The sequence below is a fragment of the Botryllus schlosseri genome, chromosome 14 (genome assembly GCF_051294905.1).
Source record: "Botryllus schlosseri isolate E-star chromosome 14, Bs_hap1, whole genome shotgun sequence".
Taxonomy (NCBI): Eukaryota; Metazoa; Chordata; class Ascidiacea; order Stolidobranchia; family Styelidae; genus Botryllus; species Botryllus schlosseri.
Window position 1 is genome coordinate 7,110,818 of NC_137249.1, and position 23,042 is coordinate 7,133,859.

At 41.1% G+C, this 23,042-nt stretch overlaps 1 protein-coding gene across 1 annotated transcript; it reads left to right on the forward strand.

The window, feature by feature from the left end:
* The first annotated feature begins 7,095 nt into the window (after positions 1-7,095).
* Positions 7,096-21,988, forward strand: LOC145456579 (uncharacterized). The gene is made up of 8 exons (XM_080334712.1): positions 7,096-7,437; positions 9,116-9,185; positions 10,242-10,360; positions 11,596-11,836; positions 13,686-13,836; positions 17,734-18,003; positions 21,343-21,506; positions 21,749-21,988. Exons 1-8 carry the CDS (start codon positions 7,292-7,294, stop codon positions 21,851-21,853), a joined length of 1,266 nt encoding a protein of 421 aa, XP_080190838.1. The 5' UTR covers positions 7,096-7,291; the 3' UTR covers positions 21,854-21,988.
* Positions 21,989-23,042: the final 1,054 nt, after the last annotated feature.

A 23,042-nucleotide genomic window follows, 5' to 3' on the forward strand; every position in this document is an offset into this window, starting at 1 on the left:
CGAGTCATTACGCATGACTCGACCCAAGTCATTGACTCGGCTTATTTTATATGACTTGATGATGAAGAAATTTGCGAATCGTAATGGCTAGATCAACGCATCCGACGAATTCTGCTGACATCGCTATTTGTCACCACTGCTTTCGTTGCACTTGTCTGATATCAGATATGCCACCGTATAAACAACAGAAAATGATACATAGTAGCAATAATGCATTGTACAAAATCGTTCAGTGATGAAGAGGTAATAGATCCTCCGCAATTAAAGTACTCAAGACTTTTCAATTATACAAGCAAACAATTGAAGCAAAGTTCAATTAGAGCCAATGAAATGACTCAGATGGTCAAGAGACTGATAAGCTCATGTGTAGATTTGAAGGCGATGATTCTTTGCATTTTTGGGCGACTAGAAAGAATGAGTATTCAATGCTCTTCAGTGTGGTTCAAAAATGCTTGTCAATTCCTGCATCTAGTGCACTAGTGGAACGTGTATTCAGTAGATGTGGCCATGCCGCTTTAACATATCTGAGGATCTCCTTTCCACATTAGTATTTTTGAGGTGTAACTCATTGATTTGATCTGCTGTCTGTGAAAACACACAATGCCCCTCGTCCATTTGACGTTTTGTTAGGTAGGCCTATGTGCATTGTGCACGTGAGTATAATAATGAATGGCTGATGTTGTGTGATGTTTGTACAATATGGCTGTTCTAAAAATAACTTCTTTTTTATTTTACTGGGTGGTTACTTGATAAAATTGTTATGTTGCATAAAAGGAAGACTGAATCTGGCTTAATTTGAAAAAAAGTGGAATCAATGATGTGAGAGGAGAATATTTTGGATTTGAAAATAAATGGAGTATTTTAGTGAGAAATTCTTTCATATAATATAATTACATAGTAGTAAGCCGACTATTTTTACATATCCAAAACATTCTACTCTAATAACTTCACTTTTTCTAGTTGGAATTGAGTCAAATTTGCTATGAATCATATTTTTACACAATGTAGCAATATCATGAGATAGCCGGTAAAATGGTAAAATTCTAAAATCTATATTTGTAATTAGTCTAAAATTTTCTTTCATAGCATTGCTTTCTACTGGTTGGAATTGAGCCAAATTTGATTTTTTAGGCAATCTAGCAATTTTAAGAAGTAGCCGGAAAATTTGAAAAAATGTTTTTGAACAGCCCCATTGTACAATTATTTATCCAATGCTGTAACTGCGATGTAGTCTGTAATGCAATTGGGAAAACCTTTAGCATAATCAAAAGGTATCTGTTCTGTTGTCACTGCACAATGCACATAGTTGCATGCACGCTTTTACACTATGCTGGCCTGTTCCTAAATACCTCTACATAAACATGCATCTATTGATTCTCTATCAACTAGTATCTTGACGTGAATTTGTTGGTTCTCTATCAGATAGTATGTAGACGTGAATTCGTTGGTTCTCTATCAGCTATTCGTGAGCTATCGTCGATGTGCTCATAATAAAAACTGAATGCTTGTATTGGTGATATATCAGACTGACAAGAGAGATATTTGGTTTTAAGTTCTAAGATTAGTAAAGTTATATTTAGCATCGCTAAATGAGGCCAGGACCTGTCCGTTATCTGCCTAAATAAACACGTGCCAAGACTCTGATAGGGACAAAATGAGCATGTTTCGCAAACAAGGAATTCGATATCACCCAAGCAGGATTGAAAACATGAGTTGAACATGACTTCAATACTGTTACTTGGACTCGACTCGAGTCATAACACTATGACTCGGACTTGACCCTTTAAACGGTGACTTGGACTCGGACTCGAGTCTGTGATGAATTGAAAATGACTCGACTCGACTCGAGTCAAAACCACAAAATTATGATTGACTCGTGACTCGGAACCATGTGACTTGGTTACAACCCTGCAGAGAAACTATGCTTCCCTGCATTGTAATCTACCTCTACTAGACCGATCTGCAATTCTGTATCATGTTTTGCTTATTGGCTTATCCCAAATTTAAATGAATGTGCACAATTAAGCAATATTTCTTTTTAATTTCAGTTTTCTCGTTTCTGTGTCATGTACAAATGCCATCTTGCCTAATATATAATATTGTTGGCGAAATGATTCTATATGCTCCTTCCATATTAATATCGGCCTATGATATCGGATATCGGCCTTGCGAGTGTGTCGATAATCGGTATCGGTATCGGCCTGCAGAAATCAATATCGGTCGACCTCTAATTACAATCTACCTCTACTAGACCGATCTGCAATTCTGTATCATGTTTTGCTTGTTGGGATATCCTAAATATGCACCATTAAGAAATAAAACTCTCATATTTTCAGTTTTCTGGTTTTGTTGTTCAGCTTTCTGTGTCATTACAAGTGCCATCTTGCCTAATATAAAATATTTTTGGCGAAATGGTTCTATGCTTCTTCCATATTAATATCGGCCTATGATGTCGGTTTATCGGCCTAGCGAGTGTGTCGATAATCAGTATCGGTATCGGCCTGCAGAAATCAATATTGATCGACATCTAGTTACCATATTTTGGAATCGGGAAAGGAGGACGCTTTTTCCAAATTTTCAATTTTGGAATATCGGAGGAAAATCCAAAAAAAGATGGTAAATTTACCCCACTTTGTGGCTCAACTCCAGAAATACAGTTTTCTTTACCACTTTACGATGGTTGACTAAAAATAAAAATAAAAAAAGTCGTCACTTTCGTTCGAACCACGAATTTCTTACTTTATGTCATTTATGCCCATTTTCACTCGAATGTATCCACTATCTTAGCTCTAAAAGCTGTAAAGGAGGACGAATTTCCAAAAAGGAGGACACTTAGGCGTCCTCGGAGGACATTTTCCGAAACCCGAAAAAAGGAGACGTATGGTAACCCTATGTACCGTACATGTACAATTGTACATTGTATACAATCTTTATGCTATTCACGCCCACAGCTGCTGCTATATGCTATCCACGGCTACTTCTACGGCGTACAGCCGCCAGTAACTGACTGGCCGTAAAAGCGCCACATGAACACCTCCCAAATAGCAATTAGCCAGCACCATATCAATAATATTGTGAGTTGTGACTACCGACGGGTGAGGGCTTCACATAACAATATTCACCAGATTATACGTTTATATGAACAAGACACGCACAATGTACAATGCGGTAAGACACACTGCGATGTAATGAAAATGTAGGTGGATGCCGAACGACCAGTTGCTAAACATCTCTTGTCGTCTCTTTGCTTACTTCATTTTCAACAGCTTTCCTGTAAAATTCAATTTATTGCTAAAATTTTTATCATTTCAATATACGACGAGACTGCGATACAATGAAAGATAGGAAAGTGTCGAAACGACTAGGATATGTAGTCTTCGAAATCAGACACCCACTTGGCCTAGGTGATGTAAAAGGAGGCATATACACACTGAGTGAAAAGTAAAAAAAATAATGTAAACGGACAGGGGACAAAAAAGTGACATGTGTCGGAAGGCGAGATCGACATATGTCAGGTCGTGGTCCAGTAAACTGGGAGAGCCAATATTCATTCAGTAGAAATTGTTTAATGTATTTCGACTTGAATGAATGTGGACACTGGACATGCTCGATGACTATCGGATATCCGGCGAGAAACTGTTCCACAAATCTAATTTATTAAAAAATAATAATAAAATGATGGCGACGACGATGATTCGGAATAGTCTTTCTGTCCAACAGTCACCTTGGCCTAGAGGTGTTTTGTCAACCTTTTTGGGAATCATACACACTTTTAACGTTTACTCAAAACTGATGAGTGTTACACCTCATTCATGCAATACAGCGAATATGCTGGCCAAATCCTAGTCGGAATTAGGACGAGCAATGTCGCAAGGCGTAGGAAATGCGTGGTATACATGCATCATGCATGTATAAATACAAAAGGAAGGGAGTGGTTAAGCTACCATCGTTACGACACGGGTGGAAGCGAGGTTCGAACCCCAGTTCTGTCTAACTTCTGTGTGTCAGAGTGGTTTATCTGGGCACCTCATATCTAACCTTAGGCGATGCAGTGTATGTAAAGCCAAGAAGGAAAGTGAGCCGAACCAAACATCGGCAGTACAGACGAAGATATACGACGGCATTAAAAAAAGGAGGCCGAAGTTGAAAGAGTGCGAGTGTGATAATTAAGTCTCCCGGAAGACGACGAAGAATCAAAGACGATGAAATATTACGAATGTAACTGTCGTGGCGCGCATGGCCTTACTATAGGCGAAAAGCGCCACTGTTGTTGTGTCAATAAAACAAACAAACAATATATATACAAAATTTCATCAGTCATTTGGAGAAATTTAATAGTTGCTGTTGAATGTCTGCTTCCAGATGTGCGAAGCTAGGAAGTAGCCCTTTCATAAAACCTGCGTAATGGCTTAGTCTGATCAATAAAATGCGGTATCTCATACACCCCATCAACTTCACACCCTAGGTAATGGGTATACGATGCACAGTATTGAAAAGCACCGGCACTGAGTATGGGCAAATGTGCATATTAGGCTATTATACATTGTACAATGCAATCGGTACATCCAGTGTCCACTAACGGCGTCTTTACGAAAAAACGGCAAAAATAAAGATAGTCGCAAGATCAATACCGAACATTGTCACACCGGGTTGGAGACTAGGAGTGAGAGAGAGAGAGAGAGAGAGATCAGATTTATTTTCGCCGGCACCATCGAGATGCTTTGACGATGGAGATGCGATACGACCGTTAAGCAAGGTCATCTAGTCTGCACCACCGTATTTTTGTCCTCCACGCTATCCATGGATGCTGAGCGTCTAGCTGGATAGCCGCGGATACCAGTTTTAGAGTCTTTGGTCTGACCCGGCCGGGGATTGAACCCACGACCTACCGATCGAGAAGCTGGACGCATTACCATTACACTATCTCGCTCGGTGGAACGCACAGTCGTACATGAAATTGCTGTCTGAGTTTTTGGGAAGTCACACGCGTTACCAACTAACGTTATAACTATATATACTCGAATATACTATTGTAGCCTACTATGCAGCCTGGTGTATAAATTATGTTAAGATGATAGAATTTTTGTATTCGTGTTTTTGAACTGAGAATAAATCCGGTATATTGTCAATTGGGATATCTAATACGGCCAGTGCGTGGCCAATTCATCATATATGACGTGGAATAAGTCGTGACAGATGTACACTGTACAGTACACTTTGTACAGTTGTAGTACATGTACAGTGTACACCAGGGGTCACCAACACGCGGCCCGCGACCTGATTTGAGATTTCGGAAGAAAGCTAAGAAATCCAATTTGAAATGCTGAAATTGACTACAGTTTCAACATGTTGTTTTTGTTTCAAAGCAAGCTATTCTCCTGTGCCCAAGATCACTATTCGTCACTAGCTAAAACGGCTGTGGTGATGGCAACAGCATTCCATCGCGTGAGAATCTGCTGACATGAATGGACATATTGCCTTGACTTGCAATGGCCCAATCCGAGACGCTTAGAAATGGCTTAGGGCAGTGGTTCCCGAAAATTTGTTCGCGCTCCGCACGATTTACCTCATATTCATAGTTATTCCTCCGTGTATAGTCCGGAATTCATCTTATAGAATTCTCTCATCAACAGTCATAACCTTCCATGCCATCAAACTAACCGTTGGAATTGCTAGCATTATGGTTACATTGAGTGATAGGCCTATGACGATTTTTCAGTATCATAATATGTTAGGTAGCTCACCGTTGTACCGAAGCAGAGTTTTAGAACGTGGCTACCTATTTGACATCGATATCGAATTCATGCGGCCCGCAGCCTGTAAATTTGAAAAGTGGCCCGAGACCCGTTTTGAGTTGGCGACCCCTGGTGTACACTGTACTGTACAGAGTGTACACTGTACGTGTACAGTGCCTAAAGACGTTTCAAGGTTACCAGCGAAATCGTTTTGAATATCGCCAAACACAATGATGATTCACTCTCCCTGCCGTGCAATAAGGGTAATGAATAATGATAACCAATAGCACAGCCTTAGTTTCGGGTAATCTATGAGGTGACGTTCAGGTCATTGCCGTTTTTCTTCCATCTCTTCCACAAATACATTTCTTCATTGAATAGCTGCATTTCAGTGGCACCTCATCGATTTTTATGTCGCGTATATCTCAATTACAATGTATAAATGCAGCGAGTAGTACTAGTTTGGAGTACGTTCCACTGTACCTACGGTTAGACTTTCATTATGAATGAAACAACTTCGTTCAATGAACTGTTATGTAAACGAACGCCGAGTGGAACAATGGTTCATTTTCCATTCGAAAGGCGAGGTCTCAGTAGTGTACCGAAGACGAATAAGATGACAGGTAGTAAACACGTCTCAAATGATAAGCATTGGTAACACTGCGTTATCGTGGGTATCAGGCGTTCGGCTTATGAATACTAACTCCCCCGGGCTAGTAGATAAAGACGGATTTGCGTTTGTGGCCTGTTTATATTTTCAGAAATATTATATTTTAACAGTCGAAAATCCTACTTTGAAGTAATAAAATCTCCTGTCCTTCCGACATGGAGGCTTCGTTAGCATCGTAGTCATTAATCATTAGCGACTGCGAGAGCAAATTAAGCTAGCAAGAATAGTCGTTGAATAAGTTACTCGCGTTTGTCACTTTCGTCCTGGCTTTGTGTACGTATTTTATTACACTGCCAGTCAATGCAGAATTTCAAGGTAGTTACTTTCACGCATTCCGCGTTATAGATTCGGTGATGCAATGTCAAACGTTTGCATGTATGTGTAAAGTCAGCTAACTGCGGTATAAGTCATAAAACCTTCGAACCCTCTGTGCCTCATTTGATATGAAGCTACACAGACCTATAGTATGAGCTGTAGTGCATAGATAACCAAAAGTCATGTATAAATGGGTCACGAACGAGAGCACTTGAGGCTAGGTCTGTTACAGTGACGGCGCCAGAAATAGGCTTGAGTTGAAAGCGTTGTGTTCCCGTGTTAACGTTACAGCGACGGAATTTTAGAAGCAACTGAAATGTAAAAGTCAATAAAGATTTGTTTAACTTAGTTACGATACAGCTGGGATTAAACTGGCGGTTATTATTGAGATGGATACTTGAATGCTTTGTTGTAATATATCTGCAGCGATGTTGTACCTCATTCTCGATCTCGCTTGTCAAAATAATTGACACATGTAGAAAGCATTACCAGAAGCCGAAGCTGTCTGTATTTCGTACCGAGTCGGCGAGTGGAGATACGGCTCTGCATTGTTGCTGACTTCGCGTCGGTGATGGTAGATTTTGGAAATGGAACTTCATTGCATTCCGTGAGAGTAGTCGGATATGTGCTGGCTTCGCTCTCCGCTTTTATGTGCCTGTGGAGCTGTATTGCAATCCTTTCGTCGCGAAAGCTTAGAAAGCCCGTGTGGATTTTCAGGTACACTATTTATGCTTCATACCTAACGCGGTATCAGACGGCATCGCATTGCGTTTGATGTGAAGATATACAACGTTGGTAGTTGGATTTGCATATTAATGCACGGAAATATTGTCCGATTGCAGAGGCTTATTCAAGCTAGTATAGTAGTTTATTGATCTAAACGTCTTGTGTCACAAAAACAAGTGCCAATCCAGACATATAATTCAATTTGCAAACTATATTATCAGCTATTTTGCATGTGGAGGTTATTTAATTATTCCGTATCTGAAGGGCTGTTGTCATCGTCAAGTTGTTTAGCTGCCTACAGCAAGAGTGCGTTTGCAGAAATGGATCTATAAATTATACTAAAGTATAACTTCCGAGTTCATAGAAACTCGATATGGCACAGACAGAGTCCCTGCAAAACGACAGTTGTTAACATTGGTATCAAGCTCTAGCGTTGAAACTTGAGTCAATTTTTTGGAGACGATGTCTATTTATGTAACATTAATCATACGCTTAAACCTTGTCAAGTAATGAACCCTTTGCACCTTCTACCGTCTATATGTCAGTGAGTATATTGCGCCAACCTCGCAAAGCTTATGTCTTATGTCGTAAACTTATATGACAATATGCTCATATAGGAGTCAAGAATCAAAAATTAAAGTCAAAGTGCACGCAATATACACATTCATATTCATTCACTATTACTATAAATTATCCGTGATGTAAATGCTACCGAAATAAGATACATTCGCAAGACAGGAATATTCCGCTGTGCTTATGAATTCTTCTGGAATCACCATAACCATGTGTGAAATTATAAAGTCATTCGCTGTCAACAATTTGCGGGACAAAAGGATACTTTGATTAAATCACTTTGTGGAGTAGAGTTTAAAATATGTATATTTTGTGTTGGATGTGGACATGACCTCTCTCACCGTGGCTTGTTTCTTATGTGGCGAACGATCGAGAAATTATGGGTTACGCGGGTACGTCGTCTTAAATTTTGAGGCTTTATTGTCGAAATTTATGAAATTGTCAAATTTTATTCGTCGAAATGCGCACCGTACTTTTAATCATGAAAAAGAAACTCAGCAATTTTGTTACGCAAGTTATTGATAAATGAGATGTTAGGTTCTTTGATCCATGCGATTCTGTTCGAAAATGGAAATAAAAAATACCTGACTAAACTTGCGTGAACTCGAAAGCGCCCGGAGTTGGGCTCAAACTTCATAGGATGCCTTTCATTGAGTTAACCCTGTGAACCTATGTCTTCATGTGTAATAGCGCACGCATGACGTTTATTGATCGCAAATGCGCTTCTGTATGAAATGCAATGTCTGCAGGCATATACATCAGATTAGAGGGGCATAATTTTCGTATTTAGTTTTGTTTTGTATTTGTAATTATTACTGAATTCATGTCGTTTCTGAATACTGGGACATTAAATGTGGTATTTCATTTGGAGGTCATTGATTTGTGTACTGACCGTAGGAAGAGCTGTGGGAGTTCGGGACACAGCGCAGACGGCAGCGATAAATGTCAAACTTGTCAGTGACGTCATAATATGACGGTATCGATAGAGAATAACCCGAAAAACATGAAACAGCGTCCTCCTTTGTCATAGTACAGCGCGCATTGTCAATTCAACTTCCGAAAACTTTACGAGCCCAGCACTATTCCATATTTCCAGGTTTTCCGTCAGCATCAAAGACATCCTTTTGTGCGCGATCGTCTTTCTACCTTTTACTGCAACCTCCGAGGTAATGATTCATAAAATTGTATTTGGCCTTTATTAACCAGCAATGGAAATATCCTTATTTATATATACACATGCGATAAGTCCTGACACGCGAACACCATATGTATTATAGAGTTTTAGTATCTGTCGGGTGAAGCTAATTAAATAGTGACCATAGAGACCATTGAGGCTATCCCGACTTATATACCCGCATGTAAACATACAGAGTATTCATGATATTCCAACTTACTGCCGGCTTCAACACGCCGCCACCCTGGTTTTTATCTTCCCGTCACAAAACTCAGTCAATAAAGTGAAATCTGTAACCATACTGGCTCGCACACGGGAGATGTTCCGCGGTTATCAATAAGGGAATCATCATTTATAATTATGGTTTCAATACGGCAGAAATTTTTACGCAGCTGTTTCCAAAACAAAGCTGATTTCAGTCGATCGGCATGCGAACGGGCCCGAAAATGCTTTAAACTTACCGAATACGTGACCTTCTAAAATATTCAGGACTTAGAGCAGTACAGAGGGCAGAACATGTCCTTATTTGTATTATTATACTCCATTCGCTTGGGAAAATATCTGTTTTGATACGGGTGTACTGAATTTACGGGTGAAGCCGAGATACCGTGTCCTTGTCATTCGCGTATCAACAAGTCTTGTTCCGTGGTGAGAGATTTATAATCGGACCGAAATTACTAGTGGATGGATACTGGATACTGCTTATTCTCACAGGACTTAGCTCATATATGCCGCATATATAGCATATTCTATAGATGCTTCATTGAACAACCGGGAATGAGACATTTAGAATTTAGATGATGTTACAATTTAGGCAATCTGTCTTCAATAGATTATGGTACTATTGCCTGCAGTAATACGTGTTGAGCAATTTAACTGCTGACTGAGCTGTTACATTCCAATAGCTGCGCGTAAGATGTATGCCGATATTTTCACCTCTATTGACATTATGATACGTTCGGCATTACCTTTTCTAATCTATACTGACTCTAATCAAAATCGGTCTTATTACGGCGTGACTTTGAATAGGTACCCTTTCACCTTACAGGAACCGCGAACTTATGAACTTTACTTATCTGGATTGGTAATCGCTTGTATAACTTCGTCCGTATTCACGCTATTATGTGCCAGTATAGATCGGTATCATGCAGCAACGCGACCATTCAGGTAAATTTAGATTTTCTTATATCCCCACCAGTCTAAATAAATTATTCAGCTTTATGGACGATTGTAGGAGGTTTTGTAGTACGGATGATTATGTATGAGTCATGGCTACCAAACTCTGCTTTGCTATCGGAGATTTGGAATTTTAAAGCAGCAGTTGAGTCACGGCCGGGTCTAGCGCTAGCCGATCGCTCTATGAATGGGTCTTCCGGTGTTTCTGCATTTGTATGGTGGTATGGTGATGTTATGATTGGGATCGTGACTAATATCTCAAGCTCCAATGTGACTCCGCTTATCCGATATGTATATTAATCTCAGTCACACAGGTGTAAAATAAAATACCCAAGTCGCCGAACCCGTTTCCCTGAATTCATCTTTACAACGCAACTCTCCATGCTAATTATTATATTTAGCGATGTACATATTTATGATACATTGCGTATTATGTGTAGCAGTTAATAGACTTGTGACAACGCCCGTTTGCCATGATGTTTGCATTGTGAATGTATACTTTCATGACATCTGTGTGTTTATTAATTTAAATTTGTGGAGGCAAACGCCGCAGTCATACGCTCATGATGAATCCGCTTACCGGCATCTATTTCGTTGGTTGTTCTGTTTTTTGCGACACGCAACTCGGAAATCCCAATGTATGCGCAGCTGTAAGATTCGTAAACACGTGCAGAGACGATGTTTCATGCTGTCAACTGGTTTGGTACGGCAAAATAACATATTCCATACTTGGAAAATACAGATCTCGATTAAGGGTTGCTCAAACCATATTGGGCCCTCGAGATAACTTAATTTCCAATCCAGCAATTAATCCTAGCTACGCGGACGTATTTTGCTAAAACAGAACAGACTTTCCTGACCCCCTAATTTTGCTCTTCCTATAACCCACGCTGTATTCCTGCTCTGGCCTTACTCAAACCGACCACACCCGAATACTACTACCACTCATTTATACACCTAATCTAATATTATCCCCAAACGATTACAAACATAAAATCGATTCACAATATCCACTGCAAATCAGCATGACTTCTTCCGGATGAGTATGGTGTGTCTGTCTCTTGACCTCCACCAAACCAGGTTCGTTTAAATTCCTGTCAAGAAACACTGAAATAGGTATTATAAACTAATACTCAATTCGACTAGAATCCCGACACCATTTTCGTTGCTTCTCGCTAACCGACAATATTTGCATCGATTGCGCAACGGATAGTTCCTCTCTCCAGGTACCACATGGGAGACCTGATGCCGGTCGGGGTGGCGATGACACTGCTGTTAAACTGCTGGACCATCGGAGTCATCGTCGGTATTGCGACTGTGAGCGATTATAATCAATCCACTCGACACACGCACGGAGCCTTGCTGTATTACGTTAGCTTAGAGAGATGGCAAAAAGGATTGCTTTTAAGCGGCGTCACGGCCGTGTACGTCTCTTCGGGACTTCTCTTGACAAAAGCTGAATTCAGTGTAAGTGTAGAAAGGCGTTTGTGGATTCCTTAATTCGTAACATATCGCAGATGCTTGTTGTCAATGGTTCGTTTTGCATCACATTTCGTTGACCGTGATCGTTTTGGAGTGAGAAACCCGAGGCTTTATTGCAGACTGTATGAAATACAGAAACATATCCTGGAATAGTCGTATTCAATCCCTCGACACTAAATTATCAGATCACAGAAGTGTGGCCTGCTCTACAGCCCTAGACGTTTCATGCCAGCCTGGGTTCTTCTGAAACTCTTTAAATCCTTAATCCTGTCGAATTTACTATATGGCATCCTCTGTTAGGGGGCTGCAAGTAAAACTGCACTCGAGCCACTGCAAAAACTACAACATAACATACTCCGTATCATAGCCAGTGCCCCAAAGGGACCTGGCTGTCCATCCAACAAGTCGCTGTTGAAGAGATTCGGTGACCTAAACATAGAGGATATGCGGAAACTAGAAATCGCCAAGTTTATGTATCAGTTCCACTGCGGCCATTGCTCCGAATATTTCAATGACTTCTTTACCTCGTAATCAAAAGCGCACAAGTACAACACACGCGCGTCCACGTCGTCCAAATATCATATGATCGACCGAAAAGATCATCGCTCTATCAAATATGCCCGACCTGACGTGTGGGACAGTATCCCATTGGCTACCCGACAGTCGACGAGCATGTTCAGTCCACATTCAAGTCGAAATACAAGCAATTTCTACTAAATATATACTAGTTCGCCCTCAAGATTACCTGACCACGACCTGACCTATCGATCTCGCCTCCCGTGACATGCCACCCCATTTTTAGCCGCTTGTTTTTTATTATACCATCTTCTTTTACTTTTCATTCAGTGTGCATGCCTCCTCGTTAAATCGTCTAGGGCAGTGGTTCCCAACGTGGGCGATACCGCCCCCCAGGGGGCGATTAGGCGGTCTAGGGGGGGGCGAAAATGATGAAGGGGGCGACAGGGGGGCGAAAATGGACAAAGGGGCGACGTGGGGCAAAAATAGCGAAGGGGGCGATAGGCGGGCGATGACGTGTTAAAACGGCTGACCTTATTTTTTTAGTCAACCCACGGAAGATACAAAAGTGTGTCAAATTAGACAACGAGCCGAAAATTTGACCTTTTTTTGGTCAACCCGCCGGTGATTACAGTTGGTATGCCCAATTTTCGGTACACAAAATTTGAGGGCGATGATCGGTGTTGACCTTGAAAAGGGGGCGATGGGTCGAAAAAGGTTGGGAACCACTGTTCTAGGGTGTCTAATTCCAAGGACTACTTCAAATCGTTTCGACGCCTTCCTTTTTTTTCATGGTATGGCACTTTTGAGGTGTATTGAAGTGATAGAAATTGCTCATAAACTGATCTGAACTGAATACTGTTCCCTAACGGCGTCCTATCAATCGACTAAATCACAACACAGATGTTAACACAGGGATGTGCAACCGGTGGCCCGAGAATGGGTTTCTAATTTTTTTTATGGTCACAGCTGGTCAAACTAGTCCAAACATTTCCGACAAAATTTGTTCAATAATCTGAGAAAAATGTAGATGTATAATAAAATATCGAATGTTATTGAGAAGTCTAGGTCGGATATGGATCTTGCGTCTTGGTTTGCCCAGAATTTGTATCGGGTGAACGCACTGCGGACGTGTGTTCAAGATTCCCAATCATAGCCGCAGTCATAGCCAGGGGAACAGTAGTGGCTTAGGTCCATCGAAATATCCGACTCTGTGACGCTATCTGTACTACCTACGTCATAACGGAAAAATGACGTCAAGCTGTTGTTTAAAAACTCACCCTCCCTTCTCTATTCTGACTTATATGCCATTTCACAGGTCGCTAGGCAAAAGCGCGAAACGAGATTGAGACTGGAGGGCGGCATGGATGAGCCGACTTACAGTCGGAAAAATTCCGCTTCCGACGACCCGCAACACTTACAAACCGGATCGGACTCGGAGGCTGATCAAATGCTTTTTAAAATCGATGGTGAGCGGCGTATAGGTCACACCAGCGGGCAGAGTTGCTCAGAAACGAATTATTACTTTTTCAATCAAAAAATATATTCATATCGAAGTAAACCCGGATATTTTCGGCTGGCTCTTGTCATGGATGATCGTCAGCTACTTGCGGACAATTCAAAAGAACTTCGTGCGTCAGCACCTGAATCACCGATTATGACGTAACATGCATAAAAAACTCGAATCGGGGCGAACATATGGATGAGGCTGAATGTACATTTTTGGAGTACTCAAATAGGTTATGCCTACTTTGCTACTTACACTAACTGAAAGTGGTTATGATTTCAGCATAGTTCTACTCCTACTTGACAGTTTTTAACGCAAAACTACAGACTTTTCACGCTTGAGATTTTGTAAAGTAGAAAGTAGTTTGTGGATTGGTTTGCATCTCTTGAGTGAAATTCTTATAACAAAATAAGTCCATGCCTACGGATTCAAACTTGGTTTACCATAGTTTACGCATCCAGTTTATCTGAAATCTTCAAATTAATTTTTAGAGCCATTAAATCCACCTTCTTCCGGGGACCAAATGTGTATTTTAGCGCGTATATATGAGGAAACAAACGCTGAGAAATTCGGTATTTCGGAAGGTCACAGGTCACCTATCCGAATATATCGTGTTAGGTATAACAGGAGAAACCGATGTTCGCTAACAGTACGCAAATCACTGTATTATTGCCATGCATTTCTATTCCTGGCAGAAGATAAATAATTTGATATCACCATCAACAAATGAGGGCTTCTGAATCGCTTTCCGTCCCAAGCAACGTTTAGCATATGTTTCGCGGGCACTGCACTTACAGGTATAATCGCGGTATATACTGCGCATAGAGTTACAATTCGCGCGATGCATCTTATGAATAATAAATAACAATCTGATCCACTGAAGTACTCTATATATCACGCCATTCCGATACGCGCGATTTGGGCATACCCCTGATTAATTATTACAATGCCATTTTCGCTTTTATAGTCGTCGAAGTAAATGAGATTCGTGTATAAAATATAAATGATATGTGATTAGATGCTACAATTCATACTTGAAATGTAGTATTTTTGCATTGCAAGATACAAAATAATCTGTCCATGTATACAACACATCGCCGTGGTCGGTAAGGAGGTGACAGAACAGCCAGATATAACCCTCAAGAGATCGTTTACTATTATTTATCCCATTTTGTAGTCTGCGTTGGTACTTACGTAGACTTGCAATTAAATTTCACAAATTTGTACTCAATTGCAAGTTGAATTAACGATTTATCAGACATATCAAAACTACCTTAATTGGAAGTAGATAATCCATACTTTTATCAATCAATCGGAGGCTGCTGCTTACGAAATTGCAAAATTTGTTCAATTAAAAGACGACTCCAAGTCGTTTCGACACTCTTCTATCATTTCATTACATCGCAATCTGGTGGTGTTTTCTTTCATATGATCGAAATTTCAATAATATGAGTCTGACTCTGCAGGGATTGTCTGTAAGCCTGTGGTTCCCAACTTGTGCGATATCGCCCCCACTGGGTAATTTTGAGAGACAAGAGGGCGGAAATACCCAAGCGGTCGAAAATGTTAGAACGTCCTGCGAGATATATTTAATTGTCACGGCCAAAAATGCACGCTAAGACGGCTTATTCTGCATGCGACGCGAAAGTTGACTTAAAAAAGGTCAACTCAACGGAAAGTATACGCGAAGGCCGGTTTTTCGAGCACCTACTCGAAAAAAATGACCTTTTTTATTGTCAATTCCGGTTGAAAAAGGTTGGGAACCACTGTTCTAAGAGATCAACGCAAAATCACTACCGACACTACGAATAGATCTCATTTTCGGAAAGATATTCATTCTTCATATACCGGAATGCAGACCCTATTTCGCCCGGTTGTTACGACAATTTTAATCTTAACAGTGATGGAAACATGTCCCAAAACTAGTTCATCTTTACAAAATCCATAGCGTAAAAGTAAGTATAGTTTTGCCTTGTGAATTGTTTTGCAGATGTGAAAGTATTCTAGCTAAGAACATATCAACTTGAGTAAGTGTTCCGACAAAGTAGAGGGACTGCGCTACGGCTACTGTTGGTACTTATGTTTTTTTCTTGTTAATATGCGCTCATTCCACTCATTCACCAAGCCCGGTTCTTGGCTGTACGTTTCAGTCGACATTTCGCACGCTGTCGCTATTGCAAAATGTTGATCAATACCCCTCGATGACATTACACACGATGCGCCGTGTGAAAACACCATCACAGGGTAATAACGCGGTGTCCATTACCGTCCTGCATCTTGACATTTGTCAAGGTCGTGTCGTACGACAGATGGAAAACGCGGAAAAGTCCCCAGCCGGCGCGAAAACTGCATCGGTCGATACTTTCGGGGCGTTGCTTGGAAATGTGCGCGAGACGATGTAATGTCAAGGGGTCACATCGGGACAACTTGCTGGTGGTTTAGAGGCGAAAATCTTGAGAGAGATATCCATTGATTCGTCCGACCGAAAAGAAAATCACATCGGTGTATGAAAATATTCACCAGGGAACTTAACGGCGTGGGATGGGGCGTGATTGGTATGACTCTGGGTAGGGTCAACTGGTCTGATCACCACCCTGCATTCAGCGATTAGACATGTCATTTATAAATTCGGCTGTGGTCGGTTGGGATGGTGACGGTTTGTTTGTTTGACATTCATGGTGTCTCGACTATATTGGTATTTTACACCAGGCCGATACTTTTATTTTTTCCGTATTTACCGACTTGTCGCACGCTGCATGGTCCACCTCTATAGGCTTTTTATAAGACATCGCTTGCGCGGATCACGCGGCGAGGAGGAGCCTATATAGGTAAACCTCCAACACTTAGGCAGGAATTCTGGAGTTGATGATGGTTGATCTTGTCCGGAGTGCGAGATACTCCGAGCGACATCGGAAGTTCCCGAGATTTTCCGAAACTTACAAAATGTTGAGCTCCGTAATTTGTCAAAATGTGATGATGGATTAATTGGTAATGCTTTGTAATGGAATCAATATTGTTGGAATTTTCAGTGTGCTTTTAAAATCTAAGAAATAAGTGTACGCAGGCCAGGATAAACCGATTTCAAGAGCTAGCAGATGCGCTGGTGCCCCGGGATTTACTTCTGACGTTTGACGCCGATCGTATTACTCACGTCTTTCATAATCATCGACCATCTTATGGTGTTGCTCACCGCACAGAAACTCATCACTGTTCAATGCGTATCAGAAGCTTATCAGAACAGGGATGTACGCACAAATGAAAAACTTGTAAATGAAACATGATATTTTCCTTCTATAAACGATTCTGGAGAGAGAGAGAGAGAGAATCTTTATTCGTATACATTACACATCAACATTACACTACAAAAATGTAACAGTGAAATGCGACATGCAAGGTAGACGGGAGGCTCGATATGACAAAGTCTTCAGAGCCGAGCCACCCAGGACAGGAGCAATTTTCACAGTTGATAGCTAATAAACAAAAACAAAAAAGATATGGCCATTGAAGTATTGCATGATCTGGTGGTTTTCGAAGACAGATAGCATTTCTAATTTCATAGTAGAGGTGTACTTGACCATGGTACAACTGCAAAGTACAACTACTTTTTCGGAGTACTCAATTAGTTTGTGCATACTTGCACAGTTTTCTGTTTCTAGGTAGGTAAAAATAGGTGTAGAATTCTTGTTTTTATTTGGAAATCATTACTTATGCTTGAGTTGGAATTTACGACATTACTTCTACTTCTACTTGAGTATCTATCTACTAACGATACTTTGACCATATCTGCTTCACATACTGCAATTCTTTCGATGAATGAATATCAAACCGAGCTTTTAACTGCATTCTTCTTGCCTTGCAGAACCATCTATCGAATTAAAAAAGACGAAACGAAAATGGTCTCTAAAACTAACGCAAAAAGTGGGATTCTTCACACCGGTTACCTACCGCCCGAGTATTCTGAGGCGTATTCGCGACACTTGGTACTTGAACGCGGTCTTGATCACCTGGGCCGTGTCGTTCGTCACTACGATGCTACCATTGTATTATTTCGTCATCGCCGGGGATAATTGCACCACATTGCGCCGCTATCCCGTGCGACAAGTGATATCTAACACCACAACACCAATAGGTAAGCGACTTTCAAAAGTTTTTGCATAGGATGATACACATCGACAGGTTCCAAAAGTGATCTTACTCAATTAGATGGGCGGTATAGCGCCCTGTTCATGTGTGTATTATACCATGCAATGTTTGTCTTGTTTGCTCCCTACGGGAGTGCTGAGAATTTGGAAAAATTCGATATGCCCGCTAATTGTATATCGACTGTCCAAATTGTCTGCAGCTGGTTTCTCTGTATATATATGTACAATGCAGTGCAGTATATTGTGACTACGAATGTCTTCACGTCTACAAATAACAGAGCAGTCAAACTTGAAATCAATAGCAATTGTCGATTTCATCAGTTATATGCTCCCGAACACTTGAATAAGGTATACTGTAATATTTGAAAACGATCATTATCCTTTCAAATAACCCGAGGCCGAAGCCAAATGTTTCTTCAGCGAACTGAGGAATTTGGCGGTTTCGAGCGTATAGGTGAAGACCGTAAAATTTCAGGAATTTGCTCGGAGTGGAGCATATGATCGGCGTTTCTATACTAGAAATATAGCAGCCAATAACACAAACTTATCATTTCGACGATTTAATCTAGTTTTTGCAATTTAGTATTGCACTAATTGCATCTGTTGTCTGCATCTGATAAATCCACGGAATCATATTGAATTTTTGCGGAACATTGATAGATACTAATATAATCTCATAATTTCGTTGTATGTTGCCGTATACTATAGGACTCAAAATACAAACGTCTCAATCTACAATACATTTACATTTCAAGGTAAAATTCAACACCATCTCTGAGGACCTCCCAATGCCCTCAGCATCAATCGGGTGCTATATACGCGCTCTTTTTAAAACTAACGAAAAACTTAGTCACTTACATAAGGTTGCACATTTTCGGCTGTCGATAACAAATTCATGTACGACAATATTTCACAATCCACACAACCAAATACACAAGGCAAGTCACGCTGGTCACTTTGCGTTCAATGCCCCGTAGCGCACCATTATTAAGGTCTTTGCTGTCGATTACATTTTGGTGTCATCAGCTCATCCAGGTGTGCCGGGATTTAAGGAGTTATAGTTGGTGCGCTAACGTTTAAAAGCTCACTCCAAATTGTCAGGATGTCAATGAATCCGATAAGATAACGGAATATATATGGATAATGATATATATGTTGAGTAATGTCCCATCGATACCACGGTATATCCCACGTCATATAGTATTATATGCTTCAAAGCAACCCACTGACATTAAAGGATTTTCCTAATTCACTGGATGTCATAGATATTGAATACCTATGGCACTCTGCTTACAAGCCGGTCGCTCAGTCATTATTATTCAAAAACGCCGGAATTTCTTGGTGCCGCGACCCATTAGTTAACGCGTTAGGAAATAGAGTCGTTTAGGATAACTCTTTATGCTTTCATAATTACATTCACGGCAGACATAATACATTTAGTTGTTCATTGACGACTTTTTAGGAGAAACCTAAATTTAAAACTGGATTTCGGGTGAATGTGAAGGCCCCCCGTGGTATGGAACCATGCAAGGTGTCACGTGTGCTACGGAATTTCCGACCGGAGTGCCGTGACGATAGACCCAGGTTCAGCCTGATTATATCAAGTGGAGTGTGTCTGGTCGCAGGTCCGGTAGTTGAATTCGTGAATATGCGATTTATCTCAATCAGCAAATTACCGATCTGGAATATTTACCACGAGATTGTTCCATGGCGTTTCAATGTTTTGAAGGAAAATACGATTCGCGTTGAATGTAACTAGGTTAGAATTTAGATACTCCATTTTTCAACCATGGCATCTAAAGTTCTAGCGTCACACCAACTCCATCACGATTACATCGAATGTTACAATTATTGAATGTAAATGTAAATGTAAAATGTTTACATTCGATAGTGCAATGTTGATGGCAAATCTCGATTTTCAAAATATTAATCATGGACATAGACTACTAGATTATCCACCATAGTTGCGGTATCGGCGGCGATTTGGCCGATGGCAGCGATGATAAAACTAGAGAAATTAAACATGGAACGGCAACGACCGATTTTGCAGCTTCGTTCCGCTTCGCCGAGGCTGGAGTGGAGAATTGTTTGGCGTAAGCGACTGTAGGAATTCTGTCAAAACAAAAGCTATCTTCCCGAACGCAGAAATTACTGAATCTGGTCTTGATCGAAAGCTACTGTTGCACCGATTCCGAATATATAAATTAAAATATTGATCAGGCACTGATCCACCTAGAATCTGTCCTCCAAGTCTGAAATATCGGCATTGTTCAGAACAATCGAGTAACCGCAACACAATGTCCATGACAATGACCCGTTGCGACTCTCCGATTGTTCGAACAATGCCGATATTTCAAACTTGGAGGACGGATTCTAGGTGGATCAGTCCCTGATCATTATTTTAATTTATATTTTCGGAATCGGTGCAACAGTAGCTTTCGATCAAGACTAGATTCAATAATTTCTGGGCTCGGGAAAATAGCTTTTGGATTGCCAGAAATCCTACAGTCGCTTACGCGAAACAATTCTCCACTCCAGCCTCAGCGAAGCGGAACGAAGCTGCAATCGGTCGTTGCCGTTCCATGTTTAATTTCTATAATAAAACAAACACTAACGTATCGCCGGCATCGCCTCGTCTGATACGGTCTTAAGTGACATCACAAGCGACAGCTAACTAGAGCAAACACGCTGCAATATACTGCATCGCGTCGCAATCGCTCAGCGCGTCATCAGTAATTGTTTATCACCGGCTATAACCTTTGTAGGTTTAACGATCGGAGAACCGCGTAATTTCACGCCAATAATAATCAATCAATCAACCGACAAATTATATCTTCATCTGCCCAAGACACACACACAATGTACAATGCGATATAGAAGACTTACATTGCGATGTAATGAACAGATCGGGGCATGCCGATCGACAAACCAGTCGGGGTCTCTTGAACCGGCTTCCTCCTCAACCTAGTGCTCGATGTCATAATCTTCTCCTTCGATGTTATTTTGTCGCCGTAAGAACAACGACACGGGGGATGAGGAGCCCAAAATAACCTCACATGGCGGGAATCGAAACCGGGTCGCCTGCTCGGATGGCGCCGGCGCTTACCACTACGCTATTTCGACCGTAATAAGCTTATTATCCCGCATGTCTAATTTTTTCCGTTTGGCCTTTATACACATTTCGTGAATGGTAATAACCTTCACTAATACGAAATCAATGGATTGCTATACTCACCATGTATGGAAATCAGTTCTGATATAAGACTATATGCTGCCAAACGCATCAATCATCTTCATTATCCTAATTCTGGCATTTTCTGATTCAGGAAGCACGCAGCCTGCAGCGGAGATGGGCGCTCACTGTGTGATGAGTATAATTTGCGATTACCTATTATTGAGCCACGGATTCGTGTGCTCGATCATCTACATTTTTATCGATGACGTGTTCCGACCGATCTTCCTCTGGCCGGTGGCTATTCTCCTCAGTCCGGTAAGACACCACATTATGGTATTCCATGTGTAATGATTGCTCTGGAATGAGGTCAAGATAGCAATGCACTTTAATGTTTGTGGAATTCGCGAAATGTTAGTAGTCTAATGAAAGTAGTCTAAAAACATTCGTAATCCGGCCAAAGTCACCCAATTCGCCATCTTTTCAGAACCAAATCCAGGGATATCCCTGACCAAATCCAAATGCAAGTCTATTCATATTTCTGATATTTGTGTTTTTAGTTTCGATGTTGTCGAACTCGAGGAGGCAGCCAAAGCACTGCATATGGCTCCGGCAGACGCAGGACGTTGTCCCGGAACTCTAATATGATGACACATGGTTTGTGAAGGAACAGCCGACTAGACAAGCAATCCCGAATCAACAACTTATTCCAACATAACTCTATTGCTTTACGTTACTTTCTTCAAATCGATATTCCATGTTTGTTTATTGCTTTATAAGAATATTTACCGTGAAAACAATGGCGCTCTTCGCACAAACGCTTTGCTGTTAGGTGAGCTATGTTTAGATGGCATTCTGTTAGCTAATTTGTCCCGCGCTCGGATGGATTTACGAATCCATTTCTTTGCAGGTATACTTCAGCTCAGTTCGTCAAGTAGACCTAGTCTAACCCATCGGTATTGTCAAGCGGGCATATGTATTAGGTCACACGGGTGGCAACCTTTTGCTCTGTGGACTGGTTTCAAAATGGAATTCTTTTCTCGGATTGGTCTTCAAAAACACCAATATTCGACATTAAAAATAGAATGCGGCCCATACACTTCAACGTCACTATGCCCAGTAAGTCAGTAACAGGTTATAACTATATGTCTAGGTGGCGAGATCGCGTAGTGGTATAATCCACAGCGCAACACCAATGGGTTCTGGGTTCGAGTCCGACCGAGGTCGACTCCAGAATTCCTACCTAAGTGTTGAAGGTATCTAGGCTTATCCTCGCTATATCACCCGTGTAAGCGGTGTCGTAAGAAAGCCTAGAAGTGGGCCTGGTTACAAATCGGTAGCTATGAAATAACAATGAAGAAAATTGGCCTGGTGTCATGTTGCCATTCGGACATGGTGTCTGGGGTGTGTTCGGACATCATGGCTGAGGTGTGTTCGGCCTGCATATGGTTGCCATTCGGACATGGTGTCTGGAGTGTGTTCAGACGTCATGTCTGAGGTGTGTCCGGCCTGTGTTGCCATTCGGACATGGTGTCTGGGGTGTGTTCGGACTGCGTTTCCACTAGGACATTGTGTCTTGGGGTGTGTTCGGACTGCCTTGCCACTCTTACGTCATTTTGGGCGTGTTCTGTGGTGTGTTCGGACTAGATTACCACTGTTACATCGTGCCTTGGATATGTTGGTACCGCAAGTGACCTAGTGAATATAGCTACTGACCGTATTTCAAACATAATCGAACCAAACCTCCTCACAAATTCCGCAAATCAGGTCGGAATCGTATCCAAACCCGAATGATGCATTATCATAACCAATGACATATGTATGGCCATATAATATGTATATGATCAATGGGAA